Raw genomic sequence first — 19177 nt, 5'->3', positions numbered from 1 at the left:
GTGTGTGGTTGTCTGACCAGGTTCCATTGAGTTGACGGGAACACATCACAGGGGGGGGAATGAAGAGGGGCGTCGAAAAAATAGAGAATTCAAACTCAACATACCAGTCTTTGGGTTTGAGTTCATGGATCTGTGACGATTAGACTAGGAGTTGATTATTTCGCTGTTATTTTTAATGTTGTTAAAGGTGTAGGGAAACTGTCGGCGAAGATTTTAATCAGAATGCTGCTGGTCTGAAACAAAGGGGTCGGGACTCGGGAGTGTTGCAGTGGTAAAAGCAGGTTGAAAGGTAACATTTTAGTGGATACTAGCCTACAAGTCCAACATGTGACTAGCTTTGCACGTTGTCACTATTCCAACCTCTTTCCGGTATGCACTGTTTGGGTGTCATGTGTAGAACAATTCTCAGAAATATCCGATTGGTCACCATAACTTTCTAGTGTGGCGAGGTGAGTTGCCACGCGTGGTAGATTAGTTACAATTTATAAGCACGAATATAAACAATGTATCCGAACATGAGCATGCCTTATGCAATACAGATGGTGAATGTGAGGTGCTCGCTTTTTTAAAATTACATTTCTGTGCTGTAGGCTAGCTTACATATTTTTTAAATTTACCTAAGTGTAATGAAAACTGTTGTACAGTAAGCAATACGCTATAGTATCTGAAATCAATGAGTGCGCACATACAAGTAGGGCACACTAGGCTGGCTACCCTACTTAATAAAAACAACTGAACAAAATATGAGTAACGTTAGTCAGTTTGAGTGCATTATTTTGCTGCAAATCCAAATGATTTGGATACCATAACACATACAATCATACAACAATTCAAGTGAAACCTGTCAGTTTCCCAAAGTTTGCCTTGATGATATAATTAATGTAGATCGGACAGGTATCTAATGTGTTTCTGCCGCACTGTTTTGACGTTTCGTTCAGGGTGGACAGTGGCCACAACTCACCACTGACAAGATGGAGCGGGAGGAGCAGTGGTGGACGTGCCAACTCGCTGCAGACATCCACCAGTCTCTACGAATAAAGGTGAATGTCTCATTCTCTGATCGTTTTTATCCACAGAAAACATGGTGCTTAGTTGAATTTCACAAATACCATCAGAAAATGACGTGTGTGTATTTTATTTGCCAGTAGTGAGTTAATCTATTCCTGTACTACTTACTGTCTTTGATGCTGAGGTGTGAAATGTCACATGCCCCTCCTGAAGCTTGGGCCTAAACCATAAGGCTTGAGGTAGTTTCCCTGTCTGGTTAGCAGAAACTCTATCACAGCCTTGCCTACAATTGGCTGTGTTTAGACAGGCATCCCAGATCTTTTCACATCAGATCTGGGAAAAAAAGATCAGATTTGGGCTGACTGTCTAAACGCAGCCATTTTATGTATTTCAATAAGACCAAGAGATGCGTTTATCTGACCCATGGTATCATTATATGTTGTAGTTCAGGATTTCCACGACCTATCAGGGATTGACACGTAATGGTTTTGAACAATAATAAACACAAAGACGGCTTCAAATAGAGATGTATCGATCAGTCATCTTAAATTGTAATTAGTCAAATTGGCCGCGCTATTGTGTGCAAAATGCTGTCCAAATGAGCCGATGCAGCCAGCTGAGCTGAGAGAAGATCTGTGAAGTGGGTTAATGGGTGGAGGGGGTTCATTCAGGGCAGACTGTAATTGTCTGTGTTGACTGGATTAGAGAGCACTGAGGACCTGACCACTCTACTCAGCCTGTTGGCTCTGTCTGGCTGTTTGTGTTTGTCTCCTGTTTATGGCACGGCTGTATATCATGCCCACTTCCTGTAGGAGCTGCTTAAGTGGAAGCTTTTTGGCTATATGTGGAGCGTTTGCTTTTATGCTAATTTAGGATATTGCTCTCTTGCCAAAGACTCGACATTGTTAGATCCAGGGGCGCATCTTTCACTGGGGACGTCCACATTCTGAAATTGCATTTTTTTTATGTGATACAAAATGAGGCAACGGTGTGCTTTAGGACCACGCGGACGCCTCCCGAACGTCGAGTAGGCTGTTTGGAGTGTTTAACTGACTGGATTAAAAATAATTATGTCCCCCAACCCCAACTTCTAAAACCAAAGTTGCGCCCCTGGTTCGATCTGAAGTTCCTCTTGTCCTGCCTGTTACCCAGTAGCCAGATAATGGGGCTGAAGCGCAGCGACAGATAATGGGGCTGAAGCGCAGCGACAGATAATGGGGCTGAAGCGCAGCGACAGATAATGGGGCTGAAGCGCAGCGACAGATAATGGGGCTGAAGAGCAGCGACAGATAATGGGGCTGAAGAGCAGCGACAGATAATGGGGCTGAAGCGCAGCGACAGATAACGGGGCTGAAGCGCAGCGACAGATAATGGGGCTGAAGAGCAGCGACAGATAATGGGGCTGAAGCGCAGCGACAGATAATGGGGCTGAAGAGCAGCGACAGATAATGGGGCTGAAGCGCAGCGACAGATAATGGGGCTGAAGCGCAGCGACAGATAATGGGGCTGAAGCGCAGCGACAGATAATGGGGCTGAAGAAGAGATAATGGGGCTGAAGCGCAGCGACAGATAATGGGGCTGAAGCGCAGCGACAGATAATGGGGCTGAAGCGCAGCGACAGATAATGGGGCTGAAGCGCAGCGACAGATAATGGGGCTGAAGAGCAGCGACAGATAATGGGGCTGAAGCGCAGCGACAGATAATGGGGCTGAAGCGCAGCGACAGATAATGGGGCTGAAGTGATGTGTGACTTTATGCTGACATTACTTGGTCATCGTGAAGAAATGCAATCTCCAGAGCTTTGATGTTTACGCTTTTCACCGTCCTTGTTCTAGTTTGAAACCATTTACAAGCTGGCAACTACTGGCGAGATCTGATTTTTATCAGCAGCTATTCAGAAATAGAATTTGACAGGCTTCATGGAATAAATATTTTAGCAAATGGTTGCATTAGAGCTAAATCCAGGTGCTTTTTTTCACAAGAATGGTTTTTCATGAGAGCTTTGATGCATCTCCAGGGTAGTAGTATGATAAATTGCACAAGCCATTCTTTCCCACAGACCGTTGCTATGGAGGCCTCTCTACTTGTGTCCTCCGTGCTCACCAAAGGCTGTTGAATGTATTAATAGAGCTTCTCTGTGTAAAAAGCCACCGTTTGCTGATGCCAGGTTGAATGCCTAGTTTGTTGCTGCACTGTTAATTGTATTTTCACGATAATGCAGTTCACAAGGTTGAAGTAAAACAATTGAAATTGAAAGTGGAACAATAATATTAGTGATTTTGAAGGAACAATTCATTAATACATTCCATTTCACAAGAGTTTCCTGTAAGTGTGATGTCATCAAACCCTTCAGAATCTTTCAAAGTCGTATCACCCCACTGCCCCCGGGGGAAAATTAAATACTGACAATCTTGCACAGGAGAATGTTGACCCAATTTGAACTGCATTTCAGAATAGGGTTGTGCCGATATTACAATAAATCCAATATCGTAATATATGACATTGACGATATATCGTGAAGTGCAAGACGATATTTGGCGTGGATATTGATTTAAGGCAGCCCCCCGCAGCTCTCTGATTCAGAGGGCTTAAAGCCCCCCGCAGCTCTCTGATTCAGAGGGCTTAAAGCCCCCCGCAGCTCTCTGATTCAGAGGGGTTAAAGCCCCCCGCAGCTCTCTGATTCAGAGGGGTTAAAGCCCCCCGCAGCTCTCTGATTCAGAGGGGTTAAAGCCCCCCGCAGCTCTCTGATTCAGAGGGGTTAAAGCCCCCCGCAGCTCTCTGATTCAGAGGGGTTAAAGCCCCCCGCAGCTCTCTGATTCAGAGGGGTTAAAGCCCCCCGCAGCTCTCTGATTCAGAGGGGTTGGGTTAAATACAGAAGACACATTTCAGTTGAATACATTTAGTTGTATAACTGACTAGGTATCCCCCCTTTCATTCAGTTGGACAACTGCCTAGGTATCCCCCCTTTCATTCAGTTGTACAACTGACTAGGTATCCCCCCTTTCATTCAGTTGTACAACTGACTAGGTATCCCCCCTTTCATTCAGTTGGACAATTGACCAGGTATCCCCCCTTTCATTCAGTTGTACAACTGACCAGGTATCCCCCCTTTCAGTCAGTTGGACAACTGACCAGGTATCCCCCCTTTCATTCAGTTGTACAACTGACCAGGTATCCCCCCTTTCATTCAGTTGGACAACTGACCAGGTATCCCCCCTTTCATTCAGTTGGACAACTGACCAGGTATCCCCCCTTTCATTCAGTTGGACAACTGACCAGGTATCCCCCTTTCATTCATTGTTGGTTAAGGGCTTGTAAGTAAGCATTTCACTAAGGTTGTATTCGGCGCATGTGACAAATAACATTTCATTTTATTTTTACGAATAAAAACAATGCAGTTGTATCAGTTAGGATGTGTCAATTTGTTGAAAAATGGGTCTACGTGTATTAATTAGGCCTTATTTCTTCGGCATACAAATCGCATTTTATTGGTAGCGTGAACATCGCAGGTGCAGCGAAATGCTTATGTTTCTAGCTCCAACAGTGCAGTAATGCCTACCAATACACACAAATCTCCCAAAATAAAAATTAAGAAATATCAAAACGAATATTACATACTAAGATTATTGAGAATGTGACTATAATATTGTAAATAAGATGACAAATTTCACAGTCTAGAATGATCTAGTCATTAATGGTGCAAAACAATTGATATCGGATATCTGAATTAGCATATTCTACGATATGCTATTTGAATTAGCATATCGTAGAAGACGTCTACCCAAATAACGCCCAACCCTAGAAGACAGGAAAACGTTGACCCAATTGGATCTGCGTGTTGCAGAATATCAAGACCATGCTTTCAGCTGATCAAGAAACAGCTGTAGAGTTCCCTAAATTAAAGCCGTGCTCTACAAAAGGCTGTGTTCAGAGGGTCAGGCCCAAGCCCCCTCACCCCCAGGGAGACAGATGGCTGTGAGACATGGCTGGCTGGGCTTGCATAACCATGGGAGACTCCCTGGTTCCCACAGCAGACTTCTTGAATATGAGCTACGTATAGATGGGAGAGATGTATGGAAGAGTTGGATTTGGATCCTCGGTGTCTGCCTTTGCCTAGCAACAGTGACCTTGCCAGACACAGAATTAAATAGAGATGTGTATGTCAATGTTTCCAGGTCTGAAATAGGATACGTTGTGCACATGGATGTCTGTGGGATGCATATTTTCAAATGAACCATAACATATTTAAAGGTTAGTGGGTTATTTTTTTCCCTCCAACATTAATGTTAACAATTTTCGTGAAGAGTAGGCTTTTATAGCTGGCGACGGGTCTGGAAGGCATGGGAGAAACAAGTCGCTTAGTTCCAAAAAATATAAAACCAATTCATAATATATTGAGTTATCTTTTAGGCCCGTGGTCCAGAATGGGTTGCAATTTCTTGTCAGTTCTTCACATTTTAAAGTGGAGCCTTGGCACATGCTCTTACATTGGCAAGGTCACCTGTGATACAAGTCAGAATTTGACGTCTGTCCGTGTCTGGGGACGTCTGGAGATGAAGTGGAAACCGGCCACTAGGGGGCAACAGTGAGCTCTGTTACCTTCCAGTAGGTTTTGGTTTTGCTAGGGCTTTGTGGAAAAGGATGATGGTTGGGCGTAAGCATCTGCTTCTGATTCCAAAGGTTGTATGTTTGAATCCAGCGAAAGAAAGTTGTTTTTTAATATTTTTTTTGTTTTTAAGCATATCAAGCCTATCCCAAACCTTTGCCTTTAAATGTTCAGATTTAATGCCTAAACTTAACCTTAACAATGTGGAGTTAATGCCTAACCTTAAACACTTTGAAATTTGACGTTTGAGAAACATGGACGAACGTCTAAATCTGACGTGAGACTGTGAGAGCTCTCTCTCATTTGTCTTGTCTCCTCTCCTTGTCTCCTCTCCTCAGGAGCTGAAGTTGCCTACCTACAAGGCCCACTCTCCTCAGATCAGGATGCGGCGTTACTTTGCTGACCTGCTGGCTGTCCTCAGTAACCGCTACCAGCTGTGCCCAGTGGCTCGCCACCTGGCCGTCTACTTCCTGGACTTGTTTATGGACCACTACGACGTGGCAGTCCGCCAGCTCTACGTCATCGCCCTCTCCTGTCTCCTCCTAGCCAGTAAGCAAACGGCAACACAGTCGATCTGGTAAAGATAGAGCAGCAGTAAGACGACCCTCTAGAACATGTCATCTCATAGAGACTGAAGTACTTCACTTATAATGTCCTTCCTTTACAAGGACAGATGTATGTTGTTTGTTCTTGTACAGAAAGTTGCATTTTCAACTACACCTGTATATATGTTTTTGAATCATAATTGATGTGAAAAAGTAAAGTGGGGATAGTGGAGCAAGCCTGTTGACTGCATGGTTACACAACCCTGGCCTGCGTTACCCACAACCCTGGCCTGCGTTAACCACAACCCTGGCCTGCGTTACCCACAACCCTGGCCTGCGTTACCCACAACCCTGGCCTGCGTTACCCACAACCCTGGCCTGCGTTACCCACAACCCTGGCCTGCGTTACAACCCTGGCCTGCGTTACCCACAACCCTGGCCTGCGTTACCCACAACCCTGGCCTGCGTTACCCACAACCCTGGCCTGCGTTAACCACAACCCTGGCCTGCGTTACCCACAACCCTGGCCTGCGTTACTCACAACCCTGGCCTGCGTTACCCACAACCCTGGCCTGCGTTACCCACAACCCTGGCCTGCGTTACCCACAACCCTGGCCTGCGTTACCCACAACCCTGGCCTGCGTTACCCACAACCCTGGCCTGCGTTAACCACAACCCTGGCCTGCGTTACCCACAACCCTGGCCTGCGTTACCCACAACCCTGGCCTGCGTTACCCACAACCCTGGCCTGCGTTACCCACAACCCTGGCCTGCGTTACCCACAACCCTGGCCTGCGTTACCCACAACCCTGGCCTGCGTAGTAATTAAAGTTGTTGAACAGAACAATCACAATGGTGACTTCTAGAGAATAGATGTCTTGTAGAGAATAGATGTAGGCCTGACTAACGGAACGGTTGCCGTGGACAGGGTTGCCATGGACAGGGTTGCCATGGACAGGGTTGCCGTGGACATTGACAACATTTGTGTTTTAGATTGAGAGGTCTCATTGTTAAGGGCAGTTTCTGCCTTCTGGTGTGGAACAATGATTACCCCTCCACCTCTCTGAGAGAGGAAGGGCTGCGGGGATGATTTTGCTAACAGAAAAGTGTTAATATGTACTGTTGGGTCTTTTCAGTGAATGTTGCTGGGGTGAATATATGCATGAATATTTAATGACTTAAAAAAATGAAAAGTGGGGTAATTATTTGCCCCCTTCTCAAACACACATACCCTCCATTGATCTGTTGAAAGGGCCTCTCCCTGAGTGCCCAGGACTGGTCTCCAGAGGTCAGGGCTTCTGCATTGTTAGAGCATCTGACTCTAGGGGGATATGCATGATGAGGATTTAGCTGTGACCAGTGAAAGGGAAGATGGAGGTGTGTGTGTTATGAATTATACATCTTATAAGCAGTCTTTTGAGCACATTCAGTATTTTCTCACACGACCCATAACATGCGTTTGATTTTTCACTCACAATAACACTGTTTCCCCATCCAGGTAAGTTTGAGGAGAAGGAGGACTGTGTGCCAAAGCTGGAGCAGCTCAACTCTCTGGGCTTCATGTGTAGTCTGAACCTGTCACTGACCAAGAAGGATCTGGTCAAGATGGAGCTGCTTCTCTTAGAGACGTTTGGCTGGAACCTGTGTATGCCCACGCCAGCACACTTCATAGACTACTACCTCCATGCTGCTGTACAGGACGGAGACCTGCACAACGGCTGGCCTCTCTCCTCCCTCAACAAGACCAGAGCCTTCATGGACAAATACACACACTACTTCCTGGAAGTCTCACTGCAAGGTGAGGAGGAGATTAGGAGTGGAAGTTCATAGTGACAGCAGTGGGTGGTTTAATGGGCAAGACAGATTTCCTCTTTAGTGGGGCCATCCGTTGTTGAGTAAATGTAACTGATGGTCCGTGTCTGTGTGTCACAGACCATGCCTTCCTGGGCTTCCGGCCGTCCCAGGTGACGGCAGCTTGCATCGCGGCGTCCCGCATCTGTCTCCAGATCACCCCCAGCTGGACCACCGTCCTCCGCCTGCTCACCGGATACTCCTGGGACCACCTCACCCAGTGCATAAAGCTGCTGCTGCTGTAATACTGCTTTACATAACGTGCTGCACACCCACATTCATCTGACCACAAACCAAGCTGACGGCCATCTGCCTAGACTTCATTTATCATCGGTCTGAAGTCAGCAGTTTTCCTGTTTGTGTTGTGTTGTTCCCATGTATGCACTTGTCCTTCATGTTGTGGTGGGTTAATGCAAGGTTCATATTCTACAGCTTTTTCATACTGTCAATACCATTGACCCGTAGTTATTTCCTCTGTATATTGATGTTTATGTCCATCAGCTAAAGGTCGCCAAGTAATGATTTGCACTCTTTTCCTCCCTGTAGTGCCCATGACAACGATGTGAAACAGGCCAACAAATCCAAGTCCAACTCTTCATCTGTCAAGAGCCCTCTCCAACCCCAGGCCCATCCCTCACCCTCCACAGTCTCCTGCTCCACCCTGATACAACCCTCTTCTGGTTCCCAGCAGATGCTCTTCCAGACAGGCGGCAACCAGCAGCACCTCACCCAGCACTCCACTTCCGTTTCCCAGATGCACATGCTAGGTGAGTCCCAGGCTCTGGGCCCTATTGGGTCTCGGGACTACCTCCAGTCCCACCAGACAGGGCTCCTCTCAAGCTTGGTTTCTCAGGGAACCTTCCCCCCTTTCCCCAGCCTGACCTCAGGACTGGGCTCCTCCCTGCCCCTCCAGGGACCCATCTCCATGCAAGTGGTCCTTGCTGCAGAGCCCCGTCACTGTCTCGGCCTGTCCTACGGGGGAGGCTACCTGGGCTCCCATCACGCCTTCACAGCAGGCTGCTTCGACAGGTGACGCCAGGAGAGGGAGGATGAACTGAACCTGGGTCAGTCAGTGTCCTCCACCTGTCCTGCCTCCCTGTCCTCCTCCACCTGTCCTGACCTCATCCAACAAGGACGAAGGAAACCAAAAGGAAGAAGCAATGTCAACGCAGATATTGCTGCGGTATTGACTTAACAAAGGTCCTAACTATTTGAAGTGACACAATATTTGTGATGAGGTGTTTACATACAGTATGTTCTGTTCATTTCACACGACTGCTTGATCTATACTGAGAGACTGTGAGGCTGGTTTGACCACTGTGATTCTGATATCAACAGTGGTTGTGTGGAGCCCCTGCTTCCACACCATTTCTCTCAATGTGGGACATCTGGTTTTTTATACTAGTATCTTTCTTGCTGCCTTAAACAAAACGATGGCTTTATGATCATGCAAGTGGTCTGTCTTTGGTATTGTTTACATCCGTGGTTCTCAAACCTCTCCTCAGGGACCGCCAGACATTTCACTATTTTGTTGTAGCTCTGAACTAGCTCACCTGATTTACCTATTCAAGAGCTTGAGGATAAGTTGACAAGTTGAATCAGGTGTCAGCTCTAGAATAAATCAAATACCTGGAACGGCTGGGGGTCCCTGAGGAGAGGTTGGAGGACCACTGGTTTACATGAACAATACCATATATCAGGGTGCTTGACGGATTACTTGGGGGGTTGACACAGCTGTGTCAATTAATTAATTTTTTTATGTTTAACTTCTACTGGTTAAAGACGTGTGTGTTGTAGGAGAGATGTCTCACTGATATTTCTGATCTATTCTTTGGCCTTGGCTGGTGTTTTATTTTTTTATTTAACCTTTTATTTAATTAGGCAAGTCAGTTAAGAACAAATTCTTATTTACAATGACGGCCTACCCCCGGACGAAGCTGGGCCAATTGTGCGCCGCCCTATGGGACTCCCAATCACGGCCGGATGTGATACAGCCTGGATTCAAACCAGGGACTGTAGTGATGCCTCTTGCACTGAAATGCAGTGCCTTAGACCGCTGTACAACTCGGGAGAAGACTCCGTCTTGTTTTGCTGTTCTGGTGCCACTGCAGGCATGGAGCCATGGTGTCCAGAGGAACAGACACATCTGTCCTCTCAGCAAATCAAACCACAGGGGAGGAAGTGATACTTTACTAGCTAGTCTCCGGGGGGGGCGGAGCCACGCTTGTCATGTAAATTCTCCTGACTGGTACCATTTAATATGTGTGTCTTTGACTGAAACCCATGCCAGGCACACAGCCCTCTCTGGAACGGCTTCTGCTGCTCTCATTGTCACAAACACCTTGAGCAGTTAATGAAGCCATGAAAATGTTGCTGCACAGGATATCTTGTAGCATCCATCATCTATGTTCTGTATTACTGCTCTGTTGGAGATAGAAACACGAGCATCACGCTGCACGGGATATCTTGTAGCATCCATCATCTATGTTCCGTATTACTGCTCTGTTGGAGATAGAAACACGAGCATCACGCTGCACGGGATATCTTGTAGCATCCATCATCTATGTTCCGTATTACTGCTCTGTTGGAGATAGAAACACGAGCATCACGCTGCACGGGATATCTTGTAGCATCCATCATCTATGTTCTGTATTACTGCTCTGTTGGAGATAGAAACACGAGCATCACGCTGCACGGGATATCTTGTAGCATCCATCATCTATGTTCTGTATTACTGCTCTGTTGGAGATAGAAACACGAGCATCACGCTGCACGGGATATCTTGTAGCATCCATCATCTATGTTCCGTATTACTGCTCTGTTGGAGATAGAAACACGAGCATCACGCTGCACGGGATATCTTGTAGCATCCATCATATATGTTCCGTATTACTGCTCTGTTGGAGATAGAAACATGAGCATCACGCTGCACGGGATATCTTGTAGCATCCATCATCTATGTTCCGTATTACTGCTCTGTTGGAGATAGAAACACGAGCATCACGCTGCACGGGATATCTTGTAGCATCCATCATCTATGTTCCGTATTACTGCTCTGTTGGAGATAGAAACACGAGCATCACGCTGCACGGGATATCTTGTAGCATCCATCATCTATGTTCTGTATTACTGCTCTGTTGGAGATAGAAACACGAGCATCACGCTGCACGGGATATCTTGTAGCATCCATCATCTATGTTCTGTATTACTGCTCTGTTGGAGATAGAAACACGAGCATCACGCTGCACGGGATATCTTGTAGCATCCATCATCTATGTTCTGTATTACTGCTCTGTTGGAGATAGAAACACGAGCATCACGCTGCACGGGATATCTTGTAGCATCCATCATCTATGTTCTGTATTACTGCTCTGTTGGAGATAGAAACACGAGCATCACGCTGCACCCACGATAACATCTACAAATCTGTGTGAATGTGACCAATAAACTTTGATTAGCACATACAACTACTGATGTCCTACCTCGGTCACTCTCCAGGGTTGTCGTGTCATTACAACTACTGATGTCCTACCTCGGTCACTCTCCAGGGTTGTCGTGTCATTACAACAACCCTGCTGTAAAATTCACCTTGCTGGGTCAGATGGATGGAGTGCCACCAAACACGAGATTCTATCAAATGAGTAAAAATATAGTTGACCATAAGATGTTTTGTGATTATTGGTTACCTTGGATACGACCCATTGAATGTCAGTAGGAATATCTCCGACAATTGAAGAACAGAAGTTAAAAAAATAACAATGTTTGACTTTTTTTCTTTGATGCTTACATGGAATATTGCCGCGTTCACATGCTAGTCGGAATTAGGGAACTCTTGACATTTCTGCACGTGTATAACTACAACCAGTTAGCAAGTGGGAAATGTCAGAGTTTCCTAATCCCGACTAGCATGTGAACGCGACGTTTGTATGGTGAGTCATGACGCTGTCATTTAGTGACGTCTAAGTCCAGGCAGGCCAGACATGCTGTTACCATTTAGCCAAGGACACGTGGGTCCAGTGTCCGTGTCCCAGGCTTGATGGGGTGAGCCGTTTTTGTTTTTATAGAGTATTAAATATTTTCCACTGATCACATCCTGACCATAATGTCTGTCTGCTTCCACTACTGTTGACAAATGGCACGAAGGACCCACAGGCCTCTAGTTTAGTGGGTCTCGGATAACAAAACCATTCTTCTGCGTACCTTAACTTTGTCCTACCTCAATATATAGTGCAGCCCTTGTTTTATCATTAGACCAAATGTTTGTACATTTATATTTGATGTACCGTACATTTTTATCTCGTGTTTTTTTTTTTAACTGTGTTTTGTTAGAATAGATGAGTTCAATGCACCATCAAAGACCAATGTACTGTATCTTGTGTGATCTGTAGCCTAACGGTCATTTGAGATAAGACTACTTTCAATCACACCGCCATCTAATGTTTTAAAGGTTATTTTATTTTTCGTTAATGTTTATTAGTACTTGTGTTTTTAACTGCTTGAAGACAGTGGATTTCTTTACCTTTAAATGAAAAGGTTGTACATTGCAACCACCTCGTAGCCTCAACACTTGAAATCCAAGTGGCCCGACTACATCTACTTCGATGCTGCAATGATTACAGCTATGTGCCGGAGAAGCACATTGGGGAAGGGAATCAAAAAACAGTGTTTACTCTGTCAAATGAGGTGCAAATAAAACCCCAAAATAAATCCAGTCTGGCGGTATCGTTCCTCCACCCTTTGTTTTTGGTCTTTGTGGAGAATATCAGTAGCTAGAGGTATCGCAAGCCTCTCTGAAGTCGATTAGCATACCCCAAGGGGAATAGTTTAATATGAATGTCTCAAGTCATTGCACATGAAAAGGTCCTCCATGGGGGTGAGAGGAGGGGGTTCTACCAATTAGCTCCACCCTCTAGATCAGTAACCTCACCCCGGTCTCTCCTGACGCTCCCTCCCGTCCTCTACAGACCTCAAGACAATGGAGGAGACTCCTATCCCTCATGTTTACCCTCCCTTTGCCACTAAACAAATGAAGTCAAGACACTGGAGACTATCGATACTGTTGGCGTAACAGGGATTTGTGTCTCGCAATGAAAAGACCAATTTGATTAAGGGTAAAGAAGAAACTGTATGTGTGAAGAAGCATTGCAGATGAAGAATTATGAAAACATGTTGAGATACAAACCACAACAGAAAGACACAATGAGGAAGTAGAAGCAATGCACAGGATGTCCTGTGTATAGAGATAGTCAGTTCAAGGGTCTTTTTAGTGGAGTTTTGGTTGAACCCCAACAGGAATTAAATTCAGGAACAATGCATAGACTTTGCCTGTCGGTTGTACGACGAAAGACCGATATACGATAAAGGCAGCTGTTTTTCCCTGGTAATTTTCAGAGCCTTTCTGAGAGGTTTTTATTTATTTATTTTTATTTCACCTTTATTTAACCAGGTAGGCTAGTTGAGAACACCTTTATTTAACCAGGTAGGCTAGTTGAGAACACCTTTATTTAACCAGGTAGGCTAGTTGAGAACACCTTTATTTAACCAGGTAGGCTAGTTGAGAACACCTTTATTTAACCAGGTAGGCTAGTTGAGAACACCTTTATTTAACCAGGTAGGCTAGTTGAGAACACCTTTATTTAACCAGGTAGGCTAGTTGAGAACACCTTTATTTAACCAGGTAGGCTAGTTGAGAACACCTTTATTTAACCAGGTAGGCTAGTTGAGAACAAGTTCTAATTTACAACATCATCCTTTGTGGCCTGTATTCATTCACCACCGTTTCCATGCTTGGGGGATCCCGAGTGGCACAGTGGTCTAAGGCACTGCATCTCAGTGCTCGAGGCTTTACTACAGGCCCTGGTTCGATTCCAGGCTGTATCACAACCAGCAGTGATTGGGAGTCCCATAAGGCAGTGCACAATTGGCCCAGCATCGTCCGGATTAGTTTTTGGATCGGAGTAGTTGTAAAATAACAATTTGTTCTTAATTGACTTGCCTAGTTAAATAAAGGTAAAATAAAAAATAAGAGTCTTCTAATTTCAGTTGATCACTGATGATAGGAAAGTGAGTGAGAGGTTATAGTAACGCCCTTCTTTGGACAGCTTGGTAGGGGGTACTGAAGTGGGGACGCTGGGGTGGGCAAGGGGGGTTGGGTAATGGATCATTCTCGCTAGCTTTGTTTACAAAGCAGGGTGGGGGGAGGGGTTGGCTAGCATAGTCCTCAGCTTACCAAGGGGCACTCACTCACCCGAGACATCCTCTTCTCTGACTAGCCTTTTATTGTGTCTATCCCAGAGAGCTTAACGGCTAAATAAGAATGAGGCACAAACCTATCGATTGCTTGTTAATGTTTAATACTAAAACTCAACAATGTACATCTGTCATAGTGGAATGAGAATCAAACTCGTTTCCACATTCTGTTCTACACACTGTTTATTCTTGATGTTAAAGAGTTTGAACATTTCTAGCGAATCTTGATAAAGACTTATTTCAACCTTTCAAATAGTCTGAAGTTACTACTACTGTATATTTTGTATTGTGTTTAAAGATAGATTGCCCCCCCAGTGGTTGTCCCAGGATAAACGTAGTGACATTTGGCAAGACTGAGGTTTTCCCCCTTGCCCGATATACATGGCAAATGTCATCAAGCGTAAGAAAGACATTAAGACAAAGGCAACACGTTGGCCAGTGCAGTCTCCGTTTATTGACTCATTATTCAATTAGAGTTGTTGTTAATAACACCGTAACAATATCTTTAGATCTTCTTGCTGGTTCTTTTCAACACGACCGAGCCCACTGTAGAGGTCTAAACATGGGAGAAAAGACGTTAAACACCATTTGGAACTGGCCAAACTTATTTATCATCTCTCCTAATATACACCATCTTCTGCCAAAGTGACACTTTTACCTCAATCAGTTTTCCTCCGCTGATTTCAGATGTGTGGTGGTATTTGGGGAATTTCGTGCTCAGCTTGCCCCCCTCCATTGTAACAGTGGCCTGACACAAAAATGCTTTTTTATTCATACTGTCATTTATTCAACAAACAACCTCAGTTTGTTTGATCTAGATGTCATAGATCATGTTGTGCTTCTACACCTGCATTGCTTGCTGTTTGGGGTTTTAGGCTGGGTTTCTGTACAGCAGATATCAGCTGATGTACGAAGGGCTATATAAATACATTTGATTTGATATAATACATGCATCCAAGTTCCCCTAGACATAGATTTATTTTGACGTTTAGCAGATGCTCTTATCCAGAGTAACTCACAGAAGCAATTAGGGTTAAGTGCCTTGCTCAAGAGCACATCAACATATTTTTTCACCTCGTCAGCTCAGGTAGTCAAACCAGCAACCTTTCAGTTACTGTCAAAAAGCGCTTAACTGCTAGGCTACCTGATCTTCGCTTTGCTATTCAAACCCTCCAAAACATTAGACAAACTCCAGATTTCATGTGAATTTGAATGTCAATATACACATTATAACTGTCTCTCTTGTCCGAATGTCATCTATCTCTACAGCTATGGACCCGGACTACTGACTATAGTGACTATATGAGACTTGAGTCGGAAATACTACAGCTTACACAACGGGCACAAAACTCCCTAATTTCTGATCTAGAGATGTTTACCTTGAACTTTTTCCCCCCGATAGTCTCCATGTCACATTCCTGGTCAATCACAAACTTGTTGGTGACGCTCTTGTTTGTGGGATAGAGCTGGGACCATGAGAACTCATTGCCGTTCTGCACCACCTCAGTGATGAGTTTGTAGTCGCGACCCTTCTCAATGATGTCATCAGGGATGCCTTGGATTACAAAAATACATATATAGTTAGACTTGGTAATGAGGCTATTTTGAATCATGTGTGTTTTGAATCACATACTATCATATGTGTGAGTACAGATTGAGCACTGTCATTTTTCCACACTGACACTCTGCTAATCACCAATGAATGTGAATAAATCCCTTTCAATACATTACATAATCCAAGTTCATTCAAGATGTCAAAACAAACTGGTTTTTTTTATAGGCTCTAGGCTAGTAAGCTTGAGTAAATGCCTCACCAACGAGCTTGCAGAATTCTTCGTATCCCTCCTGGGTCTCAGTTTCCCACTTTCCAGCGAAGGCCATGGTGTACGGAGAGTTGATGGGTTGAGCGAGAGGTGAGCGAAAAATCAATTCCAAGGCAGGCAGGGAAGCATAAGGTACCGAGTGACAACCTGTCCCTCTTTAAATACACACACAGTCACCATCTCCACCCATCTCTCATGACACTTTTTGGTACAGCACTACCATAACTACACCATAAACATTTATGGTGTCGTCTGGGTAATATGGCGAGTCATCAGAGAGCTGGTGACCATGGGGTCACTCACCTTTCCACATAGTATAGTAGCCTATGGTGAAATACCCACTGCACTGAATGTTAAGCCCTTAAACAACACAACCAGACGGGAACCCGACTGAATAGTTTTCACTTTGAACCATATTTCAATACTACATCAAATGGCAGCATAGAGGTCCAAAATCCCTCAAAAAAGTGGACAAGATTGTACCGTACAAGTCATTTTTTAATTTGTTAGTAAAGGATGAATCACATTGAGCGTTTACCGACTGCTTCAGTCTAGGCCCCTAAGGCTGCCTTACATAGAAACGGGCTCTCTGAATCAACCACCATTTTGTCTTGCCTGTTTAGTTCTCCTCTGTCACCGGGAGTGTTGTTGTGACCCCCTATGGACAGCCACAGAGGTGTACTGTGCATTTTACACTCTTGACAACAACAAAAAGGGCCTGCAAAGCTGTGATGAGTCTAGATCTGGGACTTGGCAGTACACAAGGTCAGCTCGTGTAAGGACAGTAAGCTCTTTAGATCAACAGCCACAACACCAGGGATGATCTCCTGGTGGACAGTGAGTTGAAGCACATGGGAAAGCACACCTAACCTCAGACCTTTTCCAAAAAAATGCACACACCAATGTAATTCAGTGTTCCACTACTCAGATGCTACTCAGAGTAAGTATGTCTTCTCACACACACACACACACACAGTGTGTTTCAGAATTCTAAAGGTATTTTTGAGGAAGAAACACATACTCCAGGCCATTTGACCCTTAAGTGACAGGGGTAAAACCCATTGCTCATCATATAATCTCTACTGGTGTATGTGCCTTTTCAAAATGCAAAGCTACAAGATTGTTGCTTTCTGCCCTTGTTTTTGGATCATTCCTGGATTTATGATCTAATATATATATATTTTTTAAATGCTCATTTGAAATGCTTACAACAGTGAGACGAAGTCATCCCTAAGTCTATTCGGGTATCAGTTACTCATTGACTTAAACTGTGTCACCTTTGATTTCATCACTTGAGTCGTTGTACTATGCCATGAGAAACATAAACCTCTTTCATGATTGTATGCTCAACAGTGTCCTTCAGCGCTGAGCCAAATCATTTTATTCCCCTCTCAAGGTCGAATCAGTTTGAAGAACGTAAAACACAGTGAAACATCAACTTTTATAGTGCACCATACTAATTCAAAGTACAACTTACCAATGACTTCCGAGTGGCGCAGCGGTCTAAGGCACTGCATCTCAGTGCTAGAGGTGTCACTACACACCCTGGTTAAATCTTGAACTGTATCACAACCGGCTGTGTATTAGGAGTCCCATAGGGTGGCCCAGTGTCGTTAGGGGAGGGTTTGGCCGGGGTAGTCTGTCATTGTAAAATAAGAATGTGTTCTTAACTGACTTGCCTAGTTAAATAAAATGAGAAATGTCATACAAATCAGAATGAATCTTTGTAAGTAGGTGCTCTCTCTTATTGATCATCTGTAATTCACACAACTGACTCATGTCTTTGTCCATAAAATATGGCCTATATTCTCATATTCCATAGTATGCAATCTGCAAGGTCTTTCAGCCAGGAGTATGGCACATTTGTGCTCTCAAACCTTATAGCATGTAGTATCTGTGGCGTGATTGTATCTGTCTGATTTCTTTGCAAAGTACTAATAAACTATTTGAATATGTCCACATTTCCTCAACTCAAAATGTAGTACAGCTGCCTAGTCAAATAATTTATCTCCCATCCACCCCAATGGTATTTCCTGCTGAGATGTTTTCACAGTGCTTTTCCGAGGGAACACTGTTGACCAAACACTATCAGTTTGATCAACAGCCAGAGCTGCTATAAAAAAAAAACTAAAATCCTGTATCCATTGAATACCACAGAAGAGGGATATACAGTAGTTTGCATTGTATTTCTACAATTGATCCATTCAAACACTTTTTATGTAGATGACATAAATGGTAGAGCTGATATGACCCCTCATTTTTTGGGGGGATCCTGTTTTCAGAAACTTAGAAACTGTAGCATACAGTTAGACCTTCTGGTAAATGGGGATTCTATAGAGACATACAAACAATGTGAGAAAATAAGAGAATAAAATACAAATGTGCAATTATGGCCTAGGACCTTGAAAACCTTTGCACCACCCAGTAATCCTGAAGCTGAGGCTCCACCGAGGACTTGAGCCAGTAATCCTGAAGCTCCTGAGGCTCCACCGAGGACTTGAGCCAGTAATCCTGAAACTGAGGCTCCACCGAGGACTTGAGCCATTGATTGTGCCATTTGTTGTAGTTTGAACAGTAATTGGAGACTGCTCAAAGTCATTGCAGACATTTGACTGTATATTGTGTTTGCTCTCAGTTTTTTACTAGGAGTCCCTTTCCTGGTGAATTTTCAGTGACATGTTAAACGCAATGCATGGAGTGTTGCTGTGAATGTATTTTTTTGAAGGGAGGGATAGAACTGCCCCAGTAGAGATGCCATCTAAACACCCAGGAAGTTACGATTCAAACTCCCATTAGACATCTCTCCGAGCATCCTCATTTCAAAATACGTTTTTTTACTCATCAAATATAGAGTTTCGCTGAGCATCTATCTTCATTTAAGCCTGTAATGTATTGTAACGACCCAGGGTCATTACAGTATGAACTTCCAAAACAAAATAGGAATTTACAAGCAACAGAAAATGTGCCTATTCGGCACCACCAATGGATCACTCATTACTGCCAATACAGGAAGGCTACAACAGCTACATGTTTTATTTATGTAACCTTCATTTAACTAGGCAAGTCAGTTAAGAACCAATTATTGTTTACAATGA

The 19177-nt window shown here is 44.3% G+C and overlaps 2 protein-coding genes across 3 annotated transcripts; one reads left to right on the top strand and one right to left on the bottom strand.

The window, feature by feature from the left end:
• On the top strand, positions 1-9729 carry LOC115136155 (cyclin-J-like). Of its 2 annotated transcripts, none has more exons than XM_029671665.2 (6): positions 1-289; positions 939-1040; positions 5953-6163; positions 7658-7957; positions 8092-8251; positions 8557-9729. In XM_029671665.2, exons 2-6 carry the CDS (start codon positions 972-974, stop codon positions 9041-9043), a joined length of 1227 nt encoding a protein of 408 aa, XP_029527525.1. In that variant the 5' UTR covers positions 1-289; positions 939-971; the 3' UTR covers positions 9044-9729. The 2 variants fall into 2 exon arrangements, with proteins under 2 accessions (XP_029527525.1, XP_029527526.1); XM_029671666.2 differs by lacking the exon at positions 1-289 and adding an exon at positions 346-449.
• A 4961-nt stretch (positions 9730-14690) lies between these two features.
• On the bottom strand, positions 14691-16223 carry LOC115136173 (gastrotropin-like). The gene is made up of 4 exons (XM_029671701.2): positions 16074-16223; positions 15639-15814; positions 14918-15007; positions 14691-14815 (listed from the first exon to the last, which is right to left on the bottom strand). The coding sequence occupies exons 1-4, from the start codon at positions 16138-16140 to the stop codon at positions 14765-14767; spliced, it is 384 nt and encodes a 127-aa protein (XP_029527561.1). The 5' UTR covers positions 16141-16223; the 3' UTR covers positions 14691-14764.
• Positions 16224-19177: the final 2954 nt, after the last annotated feature.

This window comes from Oncorhynchus nerka, linkage group LG10 (genome assembly GCF_034236695.1).
Source record: "Oncorhynchus nerka isolate Pitt River linkage group LG10, Oner_Uvic_2.0, whole genome shotgun sequence".
NCBI classification, from domain to species: Eukaryota; Metazoa; Chordata; class Actinopteri; order Salmoniformes; family Salmonidae; genus Oncorhynchus; species Oncorhynchus nerka.
Note: the sequence above shows the minus strand (reverse complement) of the source record. Positions and strands in the feature narration are given on the sequence as shown.